The sequence below is a fragment of the Tachypleus tridentatus genome, chromosome 10 (assembly GCF_004210375.1).
Source record: "Tachypleus tridentatus isolate NWPU-2018 chromosome 10, ASM421037v1, whole genome shotgun sequence".
Lineage (NCBI taxonomy): Eukaryota > Metazoa > Arthropoda > Merostomata > Xiphosura > Limulidae > Tachypleus > Tachypleus tridentatus.
The window spans coordinates 163,695,755-163,717,228 of NC_134834.1; the positions used below are offsets into that span (position 1 = coordinate 163,695,755).

General features: G+C 33.4%; 2 protein-coding genes across 2 annotated transcripts in view; both read right to left on the reverse strand.

The window, feature by feature from the left end:
- Positions 1-6,564: 6,564 nt before the first annotated feature.
- On the reverse strand, positions 6,565-8,492 carry LOC143230821 (adrenocorticotropic hormone receptor-like). The gene has a single exon (XM_076465007.1). It carries the CDS (start codon positions 8,338-8,340, stop codon positions 7,246-7,248), a length of 1,095 nt encoding a protein of 364 aa, XP_076321122.1. The 5' UTR covers positions 8,341-8,492; the 3' UTR covers positions 6,565-7,245.
- A 4,140-nt stretch (positions 8,493-12,632) lies between these two features.
- The window catches only part of LOC143230824 (transmembrane channel-like protein), a 100,904-nt gene continuing 92,062 nt past the window's right edge, over positions 12,633-21,474 (reverse strand). Inside the window, exons 23-26 of the mRNA XM_076465024.1 lie at positions 20,232-20,322; positions 17,451-17,587; positions 15,351-16,056; positions 12,633-12,909 (exon numbers count right to left, since the gene is read on the reverse strand). Of these exons, the coding sequence (XP_076321139.1) occupies positions 12,870-12,909; positions 15,351-16,056; positions 17,451-17,587; positions 20,232-20,322 (974 nt within the window). The 3' untranslated portion in view covers positions 12,633-12,869. The remainder of the gene's footprint in view (positions 12,910-15,350; positions 16,057-17,450; positions 17,588-20,231; positions 20,323-21,474) is intronic.

Genomic DNA, 21,474 nt, shown 5'->3' on the forward strand with positions numbered 1-21,474 from the left:
CATAGCAGTTTCTATATTTTACCAAAAGTAGAAGAGAGAACTGAATTCGTTCTACGAGCAGTTTATCTATTGCAGTTTATCAGTTCCTATTTTATTATTCCAACACTAATGATATTTCAGTACGAATGCAAATCATTTAACTTAAATCTACAGTAAGATATTATTTTCAAATTTTTAGTCTTAAGGTGGCCACGACCCAAATAAAATTTGAGTATCATACGTAAATATTAAAAAAAAACAAAACAAGTTAGTTTTATATATATGTATACATATATACACACAAAGATTTTGCTACCAAGACTAGAGATGATAATCCGTGATGACGGTTATCGGTCATTTACCTCTTTCTTTCTTTGTGAACCTCACAATGACCGAAAAAGGTCGAAATGTTGTTCGCTCCTCTACATAGAGTTTTCTCTACCCATACCAGCCATTTTCACATATATAAGACTAGAGATGTTTTTCAGCAGATGCTCAAAAGTGTGCTTAGTAAAGTGATTTTGTTTATCAGAAATACAGAATGAATTTACTGCCTTGCTTAATGTATTTAACACCTATCTGCATGACCAACCAAAAAAGTCGTTCAAAATCTTAAGATCATATAAAAATATATATAAAATAGGTACAAAAGTACACCCAAAGTGTGTGCTCGATGCACCAACATTGTCAATTTCTTATTTCACGAGAAGAAAGATTATAACAAGTGAATAACGTGAAAGCTTTATCTGTGAATGGGTGCAATGACTGGTCATGAACATTTACTATTTATAAGGTTATTCGGCTTGGCCTGGGAGTTTAGAGCACTCGAGTCATCCGAGTGTCATGGGTCCGAATCCCTGTCACACCAAATATGTTCGCCCTCTCAGTCATGGTGGCGTTGTAAAGTTACGGTCAATCTCACTATACGTTGGTAAAAGACTAGCCCAAGAGTTGGCGGTGGGTGATGATGACTAGTTCCTTCCCTCTAATCTCACATTGTTAAATTAGGGATTACTAGTGCAGATAGCTCTAGTGTAGCTTTGAGTGAAATTCAACAAACAAACAAAACAAAATTATTCTTTGTTTTGAGAATTTAATAGCTGTGAAATTACAAAAATGTAGGATTGCTCAGAGTTCTGTCAAAGCGATAGGGCTATGTAAAAACGCTGGGTATTATTTTTGTAACACTTCATAACGACTTTACCACATCCAACATAATCACACAATTTCCAGGTCTGTGCAACGTACTCTACTAAAGTTCAAGTATTTTTAAAGGATTTATATATATATATATATATATATATAAAATTTACATCACTACTTAGCTTAACGTGACTCCCATCAGCAATGGAACGCTTAACTGGTTACAAATTTTAAAGTGATGGCAGGACCTGTATCGGGAGACAGTCAAGTAAACAATTTCACTGTCAATTACGTCTCTTATCGTGAAAATTGTGAACTTCCGCAAGAGACATGAAACCCAGTACTTTATTTCATTCAACACTTGCGAATGAATTAGAAGCTGGGCGTTGTTCCGTCGCTTGAATGTGGATATGAAAGTTCTTGGTTCGTGCCCCGTTGTCACAAAATCGAAAGGTGCCCTTCATTTTAAACAGTAGGATTTGAACATCAATTTTTTTACTATTCAATGGTAGTAGCCCAAGAGTTTACGTTCGGTGCTCTCCCTTTTATCTATCAATTAAAAATTAGAACTGTTAGAGAAAATAGTCTTTGTATAACTAAGAACGAACTTCTGAAACAAACACTGAATTTGGTTAGTTTCGTAGAATTCCATTCTTCATCAGTAAAGGTGAAAAAGGTCAAATAAATTAATTAATAAAAGAGAGCCTGTTATATGTATAAGTTTTAGATTGTCCTTTTCTCACTACAGTGTTAATCCAGAAAATTAGATAAGGTTTGAGAAACTTATCAGCTGTACACTGATGACAGATATGACTTCATGAAACCGTCATAACTCATTAAAAAATATTGAATTGAATGATAACATAGGCTTCATTTTACTTTCTTGCCAAAATTTACAATGATGAGTAAAAATAGAGGAAAAAAAGTTCTGAGATTTTGAAACCTTAAACTGAACAAAGTTGAAATCAGTGCCTAACAATAACAAATTAACTACCTAGTTGAAATATGGCAAATTTTGAAATAGTAATGTAATAAAACCGAAATTAGAAAATATTTACTACAAAGACACTTAGTGCAATGGTGAATATCCTGTTTATTTCTTGTTTAATCTGATTATTATTATAAATCAGCTATAGAATGTTATATGTTCAGTTATGAAAGCAGTTGTTCTCTTCAACTAAAGTTGCCAGAGTATTTGAAACAGTCGACGTCAACATCCGCTTCCCTTTCTTTTCTCACTGAAGGAAGCAGGAACAACATTTATTTTTGTCTAATTCCAAGAAGTTGTGTGACAAAACAAATATACATTTCAAACTACGACTACATTAACTACAGTTTAATCTGAGTTTTGTATTATTGGAGTGCTGGTGGAAGAACCACACATATTTTTTTTTTTATTCGCCATGTGTTGATCGTGGTTATACAGTAAGTGTGCTTGCTGTGTGTGGATCTATGAACTCAATACTCGTGCTCTGTTATGACAGGAAAAATAATCACTTTCGCATTTTGAGGCCGTGGATAGGTTATAGGTGTAAAAGGCAAATATCATTATTTTGTCAAACAAGAATATCCCAAGAGCTGTCTGTTTGAGTCGTTGCATTACCACTAGTCTACCAACGCAAAATTAGAGTCAGCTAACATATGTAGTCCTTGAGTAAGTCTGAACAAATTGTCATTAAAGCAAACAATATTCCAAAATGCATATACCTTAATATGTCTCAAATAGAATGTAATAATTGACATATCCATGTTTTGTTATCGTGCCGTAATACTTTTATTATTATCTTCCATCCACCCTCTATATCCAGTTTTATTCTCTCCTTCAAAAGTTTCAATATTTGTTAGCGATTTCTAAATTATTGCTCAAAAAAATCATAACTTTATAAAATTTTCTGATTCTCGAGTGAAACAAAATTATATGTAACTTTACAAATATATTTTAAAAGGATGCTTAAAAAAACTACTGCTCAAATACAACTCGCCTTCCAGTGGCACAGCGGAACGTCTGGAGATTTACAACGCTAGAAAGTGGATTTCGATACCCGTGTTGGGTAGAGCACAAATCGCCCTTTGTGTAGTTTTGTGTTTAATTTTAATAACAAACAAAAACGATCGATACTTGTGGCAAACAGCACAGATAACCTATTCTTGAGTTTTGTGTTTAACTTCAAACTTGAAATTCAGTAACTGTTGTAGTTTTTTTTTAAATTGATTTTACGAGACAAATACGGACCAGCATAGCCAGGTGGTTAAGGCACTCGACTCGTAATTTGATAGTTGCGGGTTCGAATCCCCGTCCCTCTAAACATGTTTGCCAGGGGCATATATTTTTTACACGCGATGGGGGGGGATGATTTTTGCAACCACTTATGTGGACTGTTCAATTTGCAACTTGGTAATCTCTGATTACGTGAACCTGAAAGCTGTGAACATGCAGTCACAGAGTAATCTTGTTGCCACGATACTTGCATTTATACTTAGGCCTACTGACTGATACTTACGAACTATCGCTTAGATCGAAAAGCTCAGAAGCACGCCTATATTAAAGATGTACATTTCGGCTAATGAAAAAGCCTACATCTAGGCCTAATTATGTAATTCGATTGGTAAGAACACGAGAATCACAAGAACAAACACACAATTTGTAGACCTGTGACGCAATAAAACAATTCAACAGACCAAGCTGTAGGGGGGGGATGATTGTATGCACCGTACCCCCCACCTGAAATGAAGAGAGAATGTATACCCTCCATCCTCCAGGATCTACGCCCCTGATGTTCGCCCTTTTAGCCGCGGGGACATTATAATATGACGATCAATCCCACTATTCATTGATAAAAGAGTAGCCCAAGAGTTGGCGATGGGTAGTGATGACTAGCTGCCTTCTCTCTAGTCTTACACTGCTAAATTAGGGACGGCTAGAACAGACAGCCCTCGTGCAGCATTACGCAAAATTCAAAAACAAAACAAACCGTGACAGATACCAAGACTGTGTTTTTTTAATTTTAGAAAACATTTTACTTTCATATTATTGGAGTAGAAAGATGCACCTCATGTTACTTTTCAAAATGGACTTTTTTCATGAAAATACCAGATATTTAAGCTTAGATTTGTTGTAAAAACTTAGTTTACTTTTTTATTTTATCATGATTCTTAAAAAAAGTTATAGGCTTAAAAAAGATATTTTTATTCTGGATACGATTGTTTGCTTTCGAAATTCGCACAAAGCTATTCGAGGGCTATCTCTGCTAGCCGTCCCTAATTTAACAGTGTAAGACTAGAGGGAAAGCAGCTAGTCATCACCACCTACCGCCAACTCTTGGGCTACTCTTTTACCAACGAATAGTGGGATTGACCGTAACATTATAACGCCCCCACGGCTGAAAGGGCGAGCATGTTTGGCGCGATGGGAATGCGAACCCGCGACCCTCAGATTGCGAGTCGCACGCCTTAACACGCTTGGCCATGCCGGGCCTTCTGGATACGAGAAATTTGCTTTTTTTTGTAGCTTATGAAGTGATATGATACTAAAGTTATAACTATTTTCTATCATGTTTTTTCTAAGAAATAAAGAGAATCGTCAATAATTCCAAAATTTAAAAGAAAATTAAATGTGAAATCTCCAATTCTTTTTATTTATTAGAGAAACGGCTTTAATGAAAATGTTATATCGTTTCGTAAACTTTTTAAAAAGTATGTTTATATGATGCAGAATGAAAACAAGATCAAAGATGAATTAAATTTGGAAAATATCCGTAATGACCTTCTAGTTTTAAAAATTTTGAATTACAATTCCTATTTTCAAGCACATTTCTTTTCTTGAACACTATAGAATTATTAAATATAGCCTTAATATTCAAATCAAATCATGGTTTAAATATTATATCGCTTCGCCAGCTTAAAGAAGTAAATTTCTCTTATCGTAAATAACAACAAAGTTGAAGATGGTCTAAATTTAAACTAAATCGGTAATAAATCTCTAGATTTAATAATTTTAAATTGAAATATCTCGTTTTGAAGCCTTTATATTACACATCTTTTCTTAAGTAGAGTAGTAAAATAAAAAAAAAACAGTCAGAATTTGGTGCGTTTTCTAGAATGTTGAAATCTTGGTCATTAGTCCTATTCTTCGGCATTTTTTACAAGACCACGTCTTTCTTATTACAATCCAAAATGTCAACGTTCTGAGAATGCTTGGATATTAGTCCCATACTTATAATACATTACAATACTATAATTTTATTCTTACTGTCCAAGATTTAAGCATCCTAAGAATGCTTACGTATTAGTTACATACATTGTAATACATCACAAGACTATGTTGTCTCAACTGTCCAAAACTTCAACATTATGAAAAACCCATCAAATGAAAACAATTATGAAAATCAAATTAACCTTACAGATTCCAAAATTAAGTCAGAAAAGAGGTTTTTTAAATAGGATTATAAATTTATGAAGTTGGAATATTTTACATCACGACACATTTGAATATTTTTCCACGTAATACCGAAATTTTTTAATTCGTTCGTCGAATGGAGTAGAGATCATGCCGGGAAAAAAATACCCTTTTATTTTTCGAAAAATGAAAGAATCCTAAGATATTCCAAATAGTGAGGACTATTACTTAGAGATACTTTCTGTATTTTATTTCTAAATTAACAAGCTTTAATTATAAGTATCAGAAACTTCATATTGTTCCTTTCAATGTCTGAAACGTAACAAACTGTACAATCTTTAAGGATTAAAAGTATTTGACTTAAATAAGCGAAACGTTTGTAATGTTAGCTTTCCCTATTTCATAAGGCTGGTTTTAAGCATAAATAAATACCAAAACGTTTACACAGCAAATAATAACTTCAGAAATAAAAACCCAAGTTTATTCACCGTTTATTTGGTATGCAGTGCCCCCTCACACCGCCCGCAGTAAACTAATCCCAAATTTTAAGTGTCTTCAAATTACCGCTGAATCTCGTAAGAGTTACTTTGGAAGATATGATACTGACTAGAGTGTCTTAAGGGTTATATTTACAAAATTTAGAAAAATAAGTTGGTCATTTACACTTTTGAAAAGTCCCTCAGTTTCTCATGGTTAAGTCGTAGGACTTATAGCGCTAAACACTGGTTTCGACGCACATAACAAAGTTAACAAGTATTGTCAAATGTTTTAAGCATATCGAGTTAAATGTTACTATCCAGGTGTATCATGACATCATGTATGACAGTAACATGACTGGAGACAGCAGACAAATGACTGACAAACATGAAAACTTGAGCCAACCAAAGCAAAAGTGTATCTTACTCTGTCCTCATGTTTTAAATATTTCGAAACAAATACAGTGAAAGGACCTGATACGAGTCAAATGGATTATTTATTTTATACTAAAAATACGCATGACTAATCTGATAACAATTATAAACGACATCAGGATAACTAGTGTAGGCTTAGAACTGTATAGGGGCACAGTCAAATGTGTAAATACTTGCAAAATTAGCACAAAGTATTGCAAAATTAAACTTTAAGGTACACGACATAAATTACAGACTCCAGTGTTTAGGAATAAGATATGCGACAAAAATAAAATTAACAAAATGAAATATTATATGATGTTAAGTAACAAAATATGAAATATATTTTTGAATTTATATAAATTAAGTCATTCCACAGATTTTGACACGTAAATTCCACCTGCTGTATGATAGGTAATATTTTTTTGCGATATTGTTAAAATATCAATGAAAACTAAAAATCAGAACAGAATGTGAACATTATTTTATCTTTTTGTCACGCGCTCTTTCTGTTTCACGAGAATTTATATTAGTAGGAATGATACAAGGTACAAAATCTAGCTTTTTTAAAACTCCATATATATCGATGTACATTGAATTATAAGTTATTCATGTAGTTAACGAGGATTTACAAAGCTTAGATTGGGCCAAATTTAACAAAAATATAAAACTTAGGAGAAGAAAATGGAGAAAATAAAAAAGTTATCGGTTAATTCAGTTTTGACATTCATCATTAGGTTATACTGTAATCACAAAAGTTTACAGAAAAAACGGTTAGGGCGACATCTGAACAACATTCCAATAACTAGACTTCTTTTTTAAGATATGAGCAACTAACTACATATAACTTTCTTCATAGGGTGACATACGGAAGGAAATTGTCCTTATCGAAGAAAAGCGAACTCCATTTCTCCGGACTACAGATCTTTGTCTGGACGTAACGGATTGTGACCTTGCCCCACAATATAAGAGTATTATGTCTCGGACAGCTTCTTGCACTTCAGTCATACGACCAGTGTAAATTACTGGATTCACCAGAGATTTCAGAATAATGAGACTGTTTGCAACAATTCCCACCGGCAGGCGAATGTGTTCAGGAATACTGGTGTGGGGTACAATACAGTCCAGACAAGTCACTGCGAAATAAAGCAATGCAGGCACCCAACACACGAAGTAAGTCCCGATAATAAGCAGAGTGGTGACAACAGATTTCACGTTTCGGTTGAACTGACAAAATGAGGAGACCTGCAAACGTTGGTGCTGACGAACTATCAAGAATATGTGGATGTATACAGCTGTCATTAAAAGCAGAGGCAGGAGGAACAGTGAAGACACTACAGTTCTAAACGTTGACAGTTGGTAAAAAGAATTATCTTCGCATCCAAATGACTGAAAACCTTGGTTTGGTACACTAGAAAAATACAAAAAGAAGAAACACAAAGAACCAATCCATATACTTATAATAGTTGCTGTCACTGTTCGGTGGGTCACGGTTGTAGAATAATGTAGTGGGCGAGCAATACCGACATAGTGGTTTACAGTCAAAGCTAGAAGGTGGTATACAGAAACAGAGAGTCCACCTAACCGAAAAGCCTCCAGAACAAGGGCGATGCAGCGCGTTTCAAACTTAACGTTGTATACGACGGGAAGGAGGCTGTTGAGAACTAGCCCAAGTCCAAATATTAACGAAGCATAGGCATCAGCTGCGGCCAGACTCAAGCTGAAACAGAGAGTAGGAGAAACTGTCTGACGGACACATTTGACAGATATTATAACAATTAAGTTTAATTTTATAGAAATGACGCATGTCGCTAACATGATTGGAATGCTGACTCGATAAAGTTCTCTTTTAAAAGAATAATTCACATCGGTAGGGTATGGAACACCACCGATTGAACTATTACCTTCCACGATTGAGCTATTGCCTTCCATGTCTTAGACCGATATGTTTTCATGAAACGTATCAGTTTGAATAAACGGTTGAAAACATCATTGTTCTGCTCGTTTCTCTTGTCTATATCAGCAAAATAATATACAATAATTATAATTATTTAAGAGAAAAAGTCAGCTTGATTTTCACAACGAAACTAAACACAACCAATGTGAATGTGTGTCCCTCATAACTTGGCAGAAACGCTGAGTACGAAGAACCGCGGCTAAGACAAAAATGAGTGAGGAACAGACCTCTGGTGTTGTTAAGGAGAATACGCAGATATCATGAAAGTCATCTCACTGAATGATGAAAGAAATAATACAGTATAAAAAAAGAAATAAGGTTACAAAGACCATTAAAATAAATAATAAATAATATAGCTAGTAAAACAGAAAGGTACAGTGTAAAAAAAGAAAGAAATACAACGTAACGGGAAAGAACATGTAAGCAGAGAAAGAAGTTAAAAATAAAACTTGGGGTATAAATTTGGAATCAGTGAAGAAACTGTAAAGTTATAAGGGAAGGATGCTCTATAAAAAGGAATTATTATTTAGTGAAAAAGTATTTGCAAATAAAAATAATAATAAAAGCCTCATTAAGTAAATTATAGAAATAAGTAATAGTCAAAGCAGTAATAAGTGGAAGACTACTAGTTTCAAGTATAGAGGAAAAAGGCTTTCGTAAAGTCCCTCGCTAGTATAGCAGTAACTCTACGGAGTTACAAGGCTAAAATCAGGGGTTCGATTCCCCTCGGTGTACTCATCATGTAGTCCGATGTGGCTTTGCTATAAGGAATCCACACACGCACTTGAAAACAAAAACTGAAAGCATTATTATAACTCAACTTTGCTTACATAGTCAGGTACAGAACAAGAAATACACAACGATAACCCAGAAGTGGTCTGATATAAACTTGGGGATTGCAATTAGTGGTAGGAAGTTTAAATCAACATTTGAAACAATATCAACTTGAAATGGAAACGTATTATTCTGTTCGTGTAAATTATTTTACGCACTATTGTGTGCTTTAACTGCTTTTTTTATAATGATAAAAAAGTTACAACCAGTATTGCCGGTTTATATTATATTAAAAATTCTTAAGAGGAGTCGAATATTTGTGCTTTATCCAATAGAAGAAATTTCACTTTCAAGTTTAAAAGTTATGATTATTAACGATATATTTAAGATAATGTTTGCCATTATTTTTATTCCCTAACCAGTTCAGTCTTTTCAGACGGACTCAAAACACAGCAGAATTGTTTAGAAATATTTTATTACCTAGTTTATTTTGCATAAGAAAAATTTAAATCACATTTCGTTGGAGGTAAATGAAAAATAGTCTTTGTAAATGTGTTTTAACTCATCAGAAATCAAAACGTAAGAAAAAGGTAACGTTGAATATTCAATGCACTGAATTAATATCTTCTATCGACTTTTATTAAGTATTTGTTCATAATATTACTTCTGGTAATTTTAATTATAATTAGATTTTTGTCTTAATGACCAAATTAAACAAAATTCACGTTTGAAACTTAAATCAATGAATTGGATTTTGAAGCTTCACAAAAGACAGTTTGATGTTTATCTTACATTAAGTAATTAATTAACATAAATGTTCCAGAGATTTGTGTAATTCAAAAAATTACGACAACAGTCAAATTCAAATAATCATTAATGTTTTTCTAAGCAAATCACTGTAAAATATTTCAAATATTAGATTCTATTTTAAAACTTCCTATATTAATAACTGTTTAATACATTTTTTCTCACTTCAATGTCTCTTGGTGGTTCAATAGTAAGTTTTACCGCTATAACGTTAAAAATCTGGGTTTAATACCCGCAGTAGGCACAATGTAGATAGCCCATGGTGCAGCTTTGGAGTTGAGAAAACTAACTAATTCAAGAAAGTTTAACAGTTTTATAACAAATTCCGAGGGCCCGGCATGGCCAAGCGTGTTAAGCCGTTCGACTCATAATCCGAGGGTCGCAGGTTCGAATCTCGCTCGCACCAAACATGCTCGTTCTTTCAGCCGTAGGGGCGTTATAAAGTGATGGTCAATCCCACTATTTGTTGGTAAAAGAGTAGCCCAAGAGTTGGCGGTGGGTATTGATGACTAGCTGCCTTCCCTCTAGTCTTACACTGCTAAATTAGGAACAGTTGGTGCAGATAGCCCTCGTGTAGCTTTGCGCAAAATTCAAAACAAACAAATTACGTTACAACTTATCAGTACAGATTAAGAAATATCAATTAGAGAGTGTATGTGATACGTCTCTTTCCAATTAATGGTATCACACATTTCTTTACCCTTCATGTTTCTAAAAGCGATTGAGCTTTCTCTTCGATTTATTAGGATTTTGATCATTTTGTTTGATATCTGTGTTTTCCGTACTCTGTCTTAGTTTCTTTTCATATCTCAAACATTTTACTTTATATTTTCAGTTTCTTACCTTTTTTTATTTGTATTTTCTCTTTTCTTTACGTACTAGATTTGTGACCACTTGAAATGTTCATGCCAGAATGCTGAGCATAAAATAACATCTTTGAAAAAAGGTAAACAAATGAGACTTCAGTTTCTCCGTTTCTTTCAATACATTTTGTTGGTTTATTTTTATTAGACCACACTTTCTGAAACACGTCGCCTATATCTTACAATAAGAGTGACTTACTGTTTGGATTTAATTTATATATTTACATTAACACTCCTCAGATGTCTTAACTTTCAAATTACGAGTTTGTTTTTAAACCATTTACCGCCAGTGGAGTCCACATACTGTATCATATCGAGAATTTTAAGTTTCACGAAAATAACTTAAAAAGGTTGAAACGTTGTTCTATACTTTATTTTAAATAAAATTTTATTACCCATACCAGCCGTCTTTAGAATACATTTCTAAATTAAGGATAACTATACTAGAGCCTTGGAGGTCTTTAACCAGGTCCTTTAGCCTATTTTCATATAAACTACTGTTAAGATTGAGAACAGCGAATACTCTTTGCGTTTACGCATTGAGCTATTTGTGTTTTGCCCACCACCTGCATCGAAACCAGGTTTCTAGCGTTGTACGTCCACTGTGGGCATAACCAAACGAAGAAAGATCTTGTAACAAACAAAACAGGTAAACTCACAAGAACGTTAAGTTCACTTGCCTGTAACATTTGAATGTATGAGAAAACAACAAAATATCAACCCCTCAGTCTTAGAAATTGATTAATAATTATAAATCTCAGAAAATATTCAAACAGAAAATTTTAAGAGTATTCACACTACAATTTGACAGTGAGTTCTTAGACTGACAACACAAGCAAATGAAAACTTACACATAAAAGTACATTTGAAAATAAAATAACCGGAAGAGTCAAAAGGCATAGGACATTGAATTACTTTCAACCGATTATTTATTAAAGCCCGCCAACGAATGCACTACATTACTATATTACTTTTAGCTGACACTGTGTTGTGATTATACATGAAACTAAGAGAGATTCGTGTTCTTGTAACTAACATATTTGTTATAATATAAATGATGGTAGACATAGAATGCTATATAAACGGTGTTTGTGTCTAACGAAACAAATGCACTAATATTGAATGCCTTTAATTGTCCCAAAGACTGCAGTAATATCAAAGTTATAATGTGAATGTCTTCTATAAGCCCAAAGAGCATGATTGTAATTTATTATACTTGTCATAAGATATTGTAAGGTTGAAATAAAATTTTACATTCTTCTTCTCGTTGAAGGAACTTAAAGGACGGAATAAAGAATACAGTGTAAGAAATGTAATAGGCTCAATACAGTGTATGTGTTTATTTTTCTTATAGCAAAGCCACATCGGGCTATTTGCTGAGTCCACCGCGGGGAATCGAACCGCTGATTGTGAGTCGTAAATCCGTAGACATACCACTGTACTAGCGAGAGGCCGGCTCAATACAGCCATGTTATGACAAATATAGTTAATAGTAACAATAGAGATAAACATTTCTTCAACTGTAATAAGCCGTTGCCCATCGTGTAAGTTCACTATACTTTGCTAATTTCCAAGATTATTTTGACTTGGTAACGTTCGTTATGACCGTAAGCCATTTATTTGGACCACAATATTTTGCAGAAAGCTTTATCAACATTAAGGTACTTGAATGTGGTTCTCATAATAATTTAAACCAGACCAATTTTCCAGTAAGAACAGTAGACTAATATTTCCATCCCCACCTGACTAGATACACACCACTGACGACGGTACATGTTATGTTGTTCAATACCAACGCTTATCGAGCTAGCTGGGTTCGAGGTTCTGAAGAACTCTCAGTCATCGTGTGATTTTTCTTTAATTATGAGATAATACTACATTTTTTAATGTTTATTTGGAAGAAAGAGAAATGTTGTGTACATCGTAAAAAGATATATATTGACATAAATATACGTAATAACACTTTATATAATTATATCCACAGAATTAATACAAATTGCCAAATGATAAAAACAATTGATTTTTATTCATGATAGACATAACAAGGTCTTAATGGCGTTTTATAGGGAATCAGTATCCAGTCTTTGGATCTTAGCCCTCCTGCGAAGAAAAATGAAAATAATATAAATTATATATACATGTATATATACGTAAAAAACCTTACAAACGATATTTTAATAACTTCTTAGTGAATTATTCTTAGGCTGAAGTTGTTTATCTGGTGTTATCAGTCGTCAACTATTCAGAAAGGCTACTTATTATAACGTCATATTTATAGCGGTACTTTTCATTGATTGTTATTATTACCTATATGTATATATAGGTATGCAAGTATATATATATATAGTGTTCAAAACCGTGAGTCATTCGGGTACAACAATAGTACTCAAATTTTCTATTGGTTTAGTACTCGATTTGGTTCCCTTGGCAACAGTATTTGTAGCAACAAAGTTTAAAATAAAATATGTTTTTAGAGTCACAATTCAGTCACTTATTAGAAATAACTAATAAGCTCCTTTTATAGTACATCAGTAGTAGCAATACATGAAACATCAGTATCACCTTATTGAAACAGTCTATCTGAAAGAGTCAAATTTGACAAAAATTGATATTTGGGAAAAAATTATGACTCCCCGACAGATAGTTTCTGCACAAAGGATCATATTGCTATTTAATAAGTGGATCACTTTAAGGGTATCCTGTCCCACTCCCCACTCGATGAATGCTAAGTTTTCTAAAGTTATTTAGCAATTTCAAACGTTAAGATATGTACAATCCAAGGGGTGCAAAAGTGGTTCTGTGGAGTTTAGGGCATTTCTAATGGTCAATTTAAAATAAGTATAATTGATTTTTTAAAGCAGTTCATCACAACCCTGAGCATATTACACGAGACATTAGCTTGCGTCATGACAAATTCCAGCCTGGTTACACCGAAAAAATATTTTAAAACATTATCCAGTACCATGTACTGTCAGGTAATAAATCCACCTTTAAAACGTACAAATAGGCCTGCTTCCTACATCGTATATGAACTACGGAGAAAACATTCATATTTAAAAATGTTGTACTGGTTCTCCACAAGGGAACCTGTTCATCATTGACAGACATAAAACCTTGATTCATATGAAGAGGGCAGGTGCTTATTGTCACTGCTGTCACCTTTAATAAAAGTTCAAGAAACTTTGTTGTGTTATCTGGTCAAGTGTGTTACGGAAGTTGATCTCAAATTTAGACAAGACTTATGACATGTTTTCTACTGCTTGGGGAGTAATGCCACCCTAATTTTTGTCTTGAAGCTCATATTAAGTCCACGGAAATATATGACGATTACATAGAGGTTTTACATATGATAACAGCTGTTACATTGTGCTAAGATTCTTTGTTCAGATTGTTTTTGTTTTTAAAAACCATTTGTTTCTTAGCACGACAATAATCTTCCAACTTTGGACCAGGAGACAGCAAAATGATACACTTAACTCTCTTTTCAACATTATTAAATATGTCAAGTTATACTTTTGTGAAAACAAAACAAAAAGACAACTGCATTTAACACCAGCTCCATATTTTTTTATGTACATAAACAATACAGGTGAAGCATTAATGTAAATAAGAAATAATCAAGACAGAAGATAAAAATGTTAACTTTCATTGACGAGTAACATATACTAAACTGAAATAGATGCGAAAGAGGTATGATACATGTACGTATGTTAATGAAATATAAATAATACGTACATGTATTTCATAGGATCTTGTTGAATAAAAGTGCAAAATATTTATTAGTTTTTGCTAACTTATTGTTTGATATTACTATATTCATTCAAGACAAGTTAACTTTGTGCTGAAACTTATCGACTTAATTATAATTTTTTTTATTTATTTATGTTTACATAAAATTTTTGTATCTCTTCTTCCCCCCCTCACAACTCGGAAGTAAGTCTGAAAGTTTATAATGCAAAAATAAAATCGATCCACGATACCTACGATGGGCATAGCACACGTAGGTCATCGTATAGTTTCGAGCATAATAACAAATAAATAAACAAATATGGCGCCTAAAATCACACGGTAAGTAATTTATTACTTTCAAAAGCTTTATCTTATAACTTGCCCAGTTTTCTTATTTTATTAAAATTACATAAATATAAATTTATAACGAGTTTTTTTTTACATCTGAAAGTAGCAAATGTTTTAAATAATTGCATATTATTACTGCTGTCTTTCTTCTTTAGTTGCTCAAAGTGTTAAAGAATCAAACTAATCAACTTGAATGTGGTAAACCAGTAAGTTACATTTTACTGTGATGTGACCTTACAGTTTTCTGTCGTTACTTTACAAATGTCCTTATTGGCCCATAACCGACAAAAAATAAATAAATAACGTGTTAACCATGTTACTATGTTACATTCCGACAAGTTACATGTGATGGTTCAAAATCCATTTGCATAAATTATTCGGATAAAATCTCAATTTCAGGTTAAAATAGATACTACGTAAGAACATTAGAAAAATTATAATTTTAAAATCCAGTTACGTATTACCTTAATAGTGTATCCATGGGTGATGGACATCTTTCTACACTTGACCTTGGTGTCAAGCTGCCAACCAGAGAAACCTCGTGCGTTTCTTGCACAGGTTCAAGTGAGGAGATCTCTGGATGACTGGCGTAACTTGGATGTCCTGAGTGCAGAACTTGTGTGGTATTACAGTCATTACGTAACTCTGGAGTGTAGACATGACTTTCTAATAACTGATTTACGTTAACTTCAGTCAATTCTGGTGAATTGAGCGTTTCCGATGGGGCTGTAGATGAAGGATCTTCAGGTTCGATAAAGGTATTCGAAAGAAGCACTGGTGAAGTGTTATTTTCATTATTGTCTTGTGATGCTAATGTCGCTGCAGAATGTGACAAGTTCTTCCCGACAGTATCTGTGTCGGACAGAGTAACATCGTCCCTAGAAAGGCTAAACTCAAGTAGTTCGACACTCCCTTGGTTCTCCGAGACACACGCCTGGTATTTTGGTGTACTCTCTTGTGCAATAAGAGGTTGTCTAGAGTACTTTTTATCTGCTATATGATCGTCTAGAGTATCTTGATGAGATACGCTATCAGGAGTTCCATGTTCTGTCCCTTTCGTAGAAAACTCTGTTTCTAATGTCATTTCTACATTCTCGTCATTCGAGTGGCTTTTTACAGTCCTATTATCCATCATTTCCGCTTGTCCTTCACTCTGCGTTCTGGCAGACCCTGTAGAGAACAAATAATCTTAGAGAGACATACAGAAATAAGTCTTATAGTTTTTTAACAATATCTATGTAAAATACGTTGATAGACATGCTACAGCAAACGAACAGGTTTTCACAGACTTACAATAGAGCAAAAGAAAAATGTCTGTTAAACACAGGTATCATAGTCGGTAGTTTCCATAAAAACAATATTTAATACGTAACTAATATAACCTGTCTAATGAAAACCTACATAGTTTTCAAAGGGGCGAGGGCTGTGAACATATTTTCGTTTAAAGTAGATTGCCAACGAAGACACCAGACTATAAAGTGATTGTTTTTCTTCCAAATAGACAGCTTAATTCATCTTTGGATTTTGTCATCTGCTGATGCTGTTTTGAGGTTTGTTAATGCATTTTTTTTTATCTCAACGGTTTATTATGTGCATGTGAACTAGAACGGCTTTGTCCGACTTACTGGAATAAATAACACAAATTTTGTTCCTGGATAATATGTGTTATTTCTCGATTGCTTATGTTGTAAAAGTACAGAAAATGGCCATTATTCACTTCAAACTTTGCTTTTGTAATTTGGATAATAAAATTTAGAAATTAACCTATATATTCTATGTAAAAACTGGCAAATTTGAACATTTTCATTTACATAAGGTCTAAATAAAACAACGTATGAATCAAGATTTGTATGTATTTATACTAAAGTTATACAAAAATGTTTAAAAGTGAGTGGTTTTTCGAGATTTGCGACTGTAAATGTAAATCACTTTCACATATCAGCCCCCAGATATAGTTTCCCATCATGTTTTCGTTATACGCTCCCAGGTCACAAAAGCAAAGTTTGAAGAGAAAAATTTGTCTTTTCCATTTACTTTAGACATAAGTAATTGGGAAATAACACTTTCTGTCCAGGAACATGAAAAAGTAAACATTTTGTTACACAGTGTAATAGGGTTGACTGTCGCTTTTAGCTCTGAGTGCGTTATAAAAGTGATAAACAATCAATTCCATTATTCGATTAAAAGTCGAACAAAACTTTGTTGTTGTTTTTATTATTGTGTGGCTACCTCCTGTCGGACCAGTAGTTCAAAATTAGGGATAGTTATACGTGAGCCATTGAGATATCCGATTGGTCACTTAGCTCACGTGTTCATACAGTGCCATTTATGTTAAAATACCAACACCTAGCTTAAGCTCCATCTTTCTTTGTATTTACATTATACCAACAATGTTAAGCCTGTGGGATTTATTTATGCTCTTTTTTCATGTCAAAAAATTATAATCTCATAAGAAGAAATAGTTTTAAAAACAATTGTTATAATAATTTCTGTACTCTCAAAAAACTGAAAGAAATTGTGACATCAATATATAAGAGAAGACACGAAAACTCGTAAATGCTAACCTGTGCTGTCTGTACTTCTCTGGTGAGTTAGACTAGTTGTTTTATTTATTTTTGTAGTTTTTTCAACAGGTTTACTGATAGTAATAAGAGGTACATCTTCGTCATCACCTCTCCTTTTAGGACCGTCTCCAGCATTCCTTCAGAAAAACAGAATGAAGAAGAATGACACTCTTTTACAAATAATTCGAAAGAAAAGGTATCTATGCTTATCCGAATTAGAAAATGTGATTATTTGCAGTTTGCATATTGTTACCAATACTAAATAATGTTATTATTTGCTTCTTAACGTGAACCACATTCCAGACTGAAAAATCGGTTGCACCATCGCAAAACATAAAAAAAATGTGATTTTGATATTCGGTATTTTTTGTCCATGTATGTATATATATATTTACATGTAATTTGGTAAAAAGTGTATTAGAGGACCTTAGGAATGGATACAAGAAGATATGATTCGCTTTAGAGCCATTAACTTGTAAATACATATTACCATCTCCCTAGGAGACATATTAATTAGGGAGATTGATTTGGTTAACATGAATGGCGTTTCTAAAATTGAAGTTTCAGGATGGATTGGGTATCTAAGTATAATGCGAAAAAATATTGGTTCCTTTATAGAAAAAAATATTAGCCCAATAATTAGCGTGCTGGACCGTAGATCTGTGGTTCGCTCTCCACCACCGCCACAAACTTGTGTCTTATACTTTGGAACCAGGATTAAGTTGTTCAGGTGATGGTCAAATTCCACTATTCAGTCAGAACTGCCCACGTGTTAGAGAAGGGTATTGTTAACTATCAGCCTATCCCTCCAGTTTTCCACTGCTAAATTAAGTACGACTAGTGCAGATCGCCATCGAGAAAATATGTGCGATATAATAAAAAACAACAAGCATTATTAGGCCATAATGCTACTGATAAGTACCATAAAATTATATCTGAACAGATGTTCCAGTAATTATAGGCAGATAATTCCATCGGTTTCTAAAATAGGGAGCTACGTGGCCCAACTGTTTGTTAAATAAAAGAAACAACAGCTAACATGAGGATAGCACAATGAAAGCAGAATTGTAAGAGTTTTGCCAGTCAGACAGCATGTAAAGAAATTGTACACAGAGTTACTGGAAAGCATCATATAATAAGTTTGATAAGTAAAACACTGAAAACATGCTGATATAGTAGCAATATTGTCTTTGGATTAATTACATGTGTGAAGCGAAGACAAAAACGTCTCTGCTGTGTATATTTAATTTGCAGTTGCTTGTCAATTAAATAATTATTGCTACTGGTGAAAGTTGAGATTATCATTAAAAAATTAGAGTTATAAACTGGAATTCGGTAGTTGTATATGTATGTGTGTTTCTTGTAGCAAAGCCAAATCGGGCTATCTGTTGAGTCCACCGAGGGGAATCTAACCTCTGATTTTAGCGTTGTAACTCCGTAGACTTGCTACTGTCCCAGCAGGGGACTAGAAATAGCTAATATCAATTCTTCAAAAGCAATACAAATGAGATAGTAGGGGTAACGTTTGCATCATCTCCACATAATAGCACGGGCACACCTTGTAATAGAATGTTAACAGACAAAATATTTGATAAATTAAACTCAGTTATGATTGAATAGTTATATATATATTGCTTTGTTATAACTTAAAAACCTGCCAAAACAAAAGTAAATTACACAAAAATTTCTGTACTAATTGAAAAGATCCCAGAGTACAAACTATAATGGAAAAGCACGAGGAAGGACTTCGTTAAAAACAGTAAATCCAAACCTCTAACTTATTATGCTATATGTTAATTCTTGCCTGTACTATTATGTGGGATGATGTATATGCCACCCCTACTATCTTGTTTGCATTATTTTAGCGGCCCGAGATGGCCAGGTGGTTAAGGCACTTGACTCATAATCCGAAGGTCACGAGTTTGAATCCCCGTCGCACCAAACATGCTCGCCATTTTAGCTGTGAGGGCATTATAATGTAACGGTCACTCTCACTATTCGTTGGTAAAATGGTAGCCCAAGAGTTGGCAGTGGGTGGTGATGACTAGCTGCCTTCCCTCTAATTTTACACTGCTAAATTAAGGACGTCAGCGCAGTTAGTCCTCGTATAACTTTGCGTGAAATTCAAAAACAAAAAAACAAACAAGCATTATTTTAGAATGATTGATATTAGTCATCCCTACGTTAACTACCCTTTTTTAAGAAGGTTTTTTCCTTACTTATTTTTTATTGTAGTGTTTCAATAGTTATAGAAAGGTTGTATTTAAAATCAAGTGAGAAATACAATGAGGCTCCAACTAATATTCATTGTTTATATATTACTGGATAATAATTGCTTATCATCCTGTACTTACTCAAATGACTACAATAACTTCTTTATTTGCCAGATGTGAAATACAGTATAAGTATTATAACGAGTATATGAATTAACATCTGAGTAAAATACGAGTAAAGTTTGAGTTTCATATAAGGAATTACAAAACCTTTTTAACCTGTTAATTGGTAATATTTCATGAAAGTAAAAAAAGAGGTCTAAAATTGATTATTTTTATTTTCTCTAAGCTTTACATAAAAACAAAAACAACGAATTACAGTAAGAAAAAAAACCTCTTCTCATTGTCTCAGGAACTCATTACCACAGAGGTCATATAATTTTTCCCATTGTAATTCATATTTATTAAAACATTATACAATCATCTTTTCTATCTTATACGTTTCCCATAACTATTTTTACATGATAATATTCCAGAAGCGAAGAGTACAAAATATTCTTACACCCACTTGCTAAGATCATTAATTTGGTGATCTGGAGAGTCCGAATGGTTTTCGTCTCGTGCCAGAGAATACTGCACGTGTCTTTTGGTTCTCGTTTCTGAAAGAAAAATAATTTATTTAATTTGTTTCGAACCTTTTAATCAAACTAATAAGCAGTTATTTTGTTCGTCTTAATAAATAGAACCTTAATTGGAAAGCGTTAATGTCCAACAGTTAACTCATAAGTATATCATTCTATGAAACACGAAAAAAGAAAGAATGATAATATATGAAAAACAATGGTTTCCAGAGCGTTATTAATGAATATAAACGCGAACTTTTCTACCCATAGTTACTGGGATTGAGTTACAAAGTTGAAAAAACATTAAAATTCTAAAAGCAGATAAAGGAAACGCTATAGTCATAATGAATACAAATGAATACATCCAAAAAATGGAGAACTTCCTATCAGACACTAACAAATTTAAACCAATACACACAAATCTAACAAAGACACAGGAAACACAACTAAACAAAATACTACTAAAAATGAAAAATTCCAACACAATTTCACAAACACTTTATTCCAACCTACGCAAGACCGACTCACGCACACCACAAATATACGGCATCACCAAACCTCATAAACCAGATTGTCCATTACGACCAATAATGTCCACATATGAATCGTTTAATTACAATCTTAGTAAATACATAGCATGGGCATTCTCCAAATATGTAACATCAGCCAGCTCATTCATCAAAGACTCTTTTAATTTCAAGTCTAATCTTAATCAATATAATCATAAAGCCTCAATGGCCAGTTTCAATGTTATATCCCTCTTTACAGAAGTTCCAACCGCTGAAGCCTGCAAGATAGCCTTAGAACTCTATATCCGAGACCCTAACCCATCTATAAACATTCCCAACAACCAATTAGCAACCCTCATAGAATTCACCACGATGAAGACAAACTTCATGTTCAACAACCACAACTATATATAAACAAATGGCCTAAGCATGGGCAACCCAGTATCACCAGTTCTAGCCAATATTTTTATGACACAAGTTGAAACACAAGCAATTAACACAGCATTACATCCACCACTATAGTGGTATAGATATGTAGATGACACGATTGCGGGATTCACATCTACAGAACACACACTTAATTTTTTTAATCACATTAACGCTATACATCCCAACATCAACTTCACATTATGAACAAGAAGGAAGCAATCAAATATCATTTCTTAACCTCAAAATTACA

Bases quoted from the DNA above. Each gene is read 5' to 3' on its own strand.
- LOC143230821 (XM_076465007.1), bottom strand. From the start codon at position 8,340: ATGGAAGGCAATAGCTCAATCGTGGAAGGTAATAGTTCAATCGGTGGT.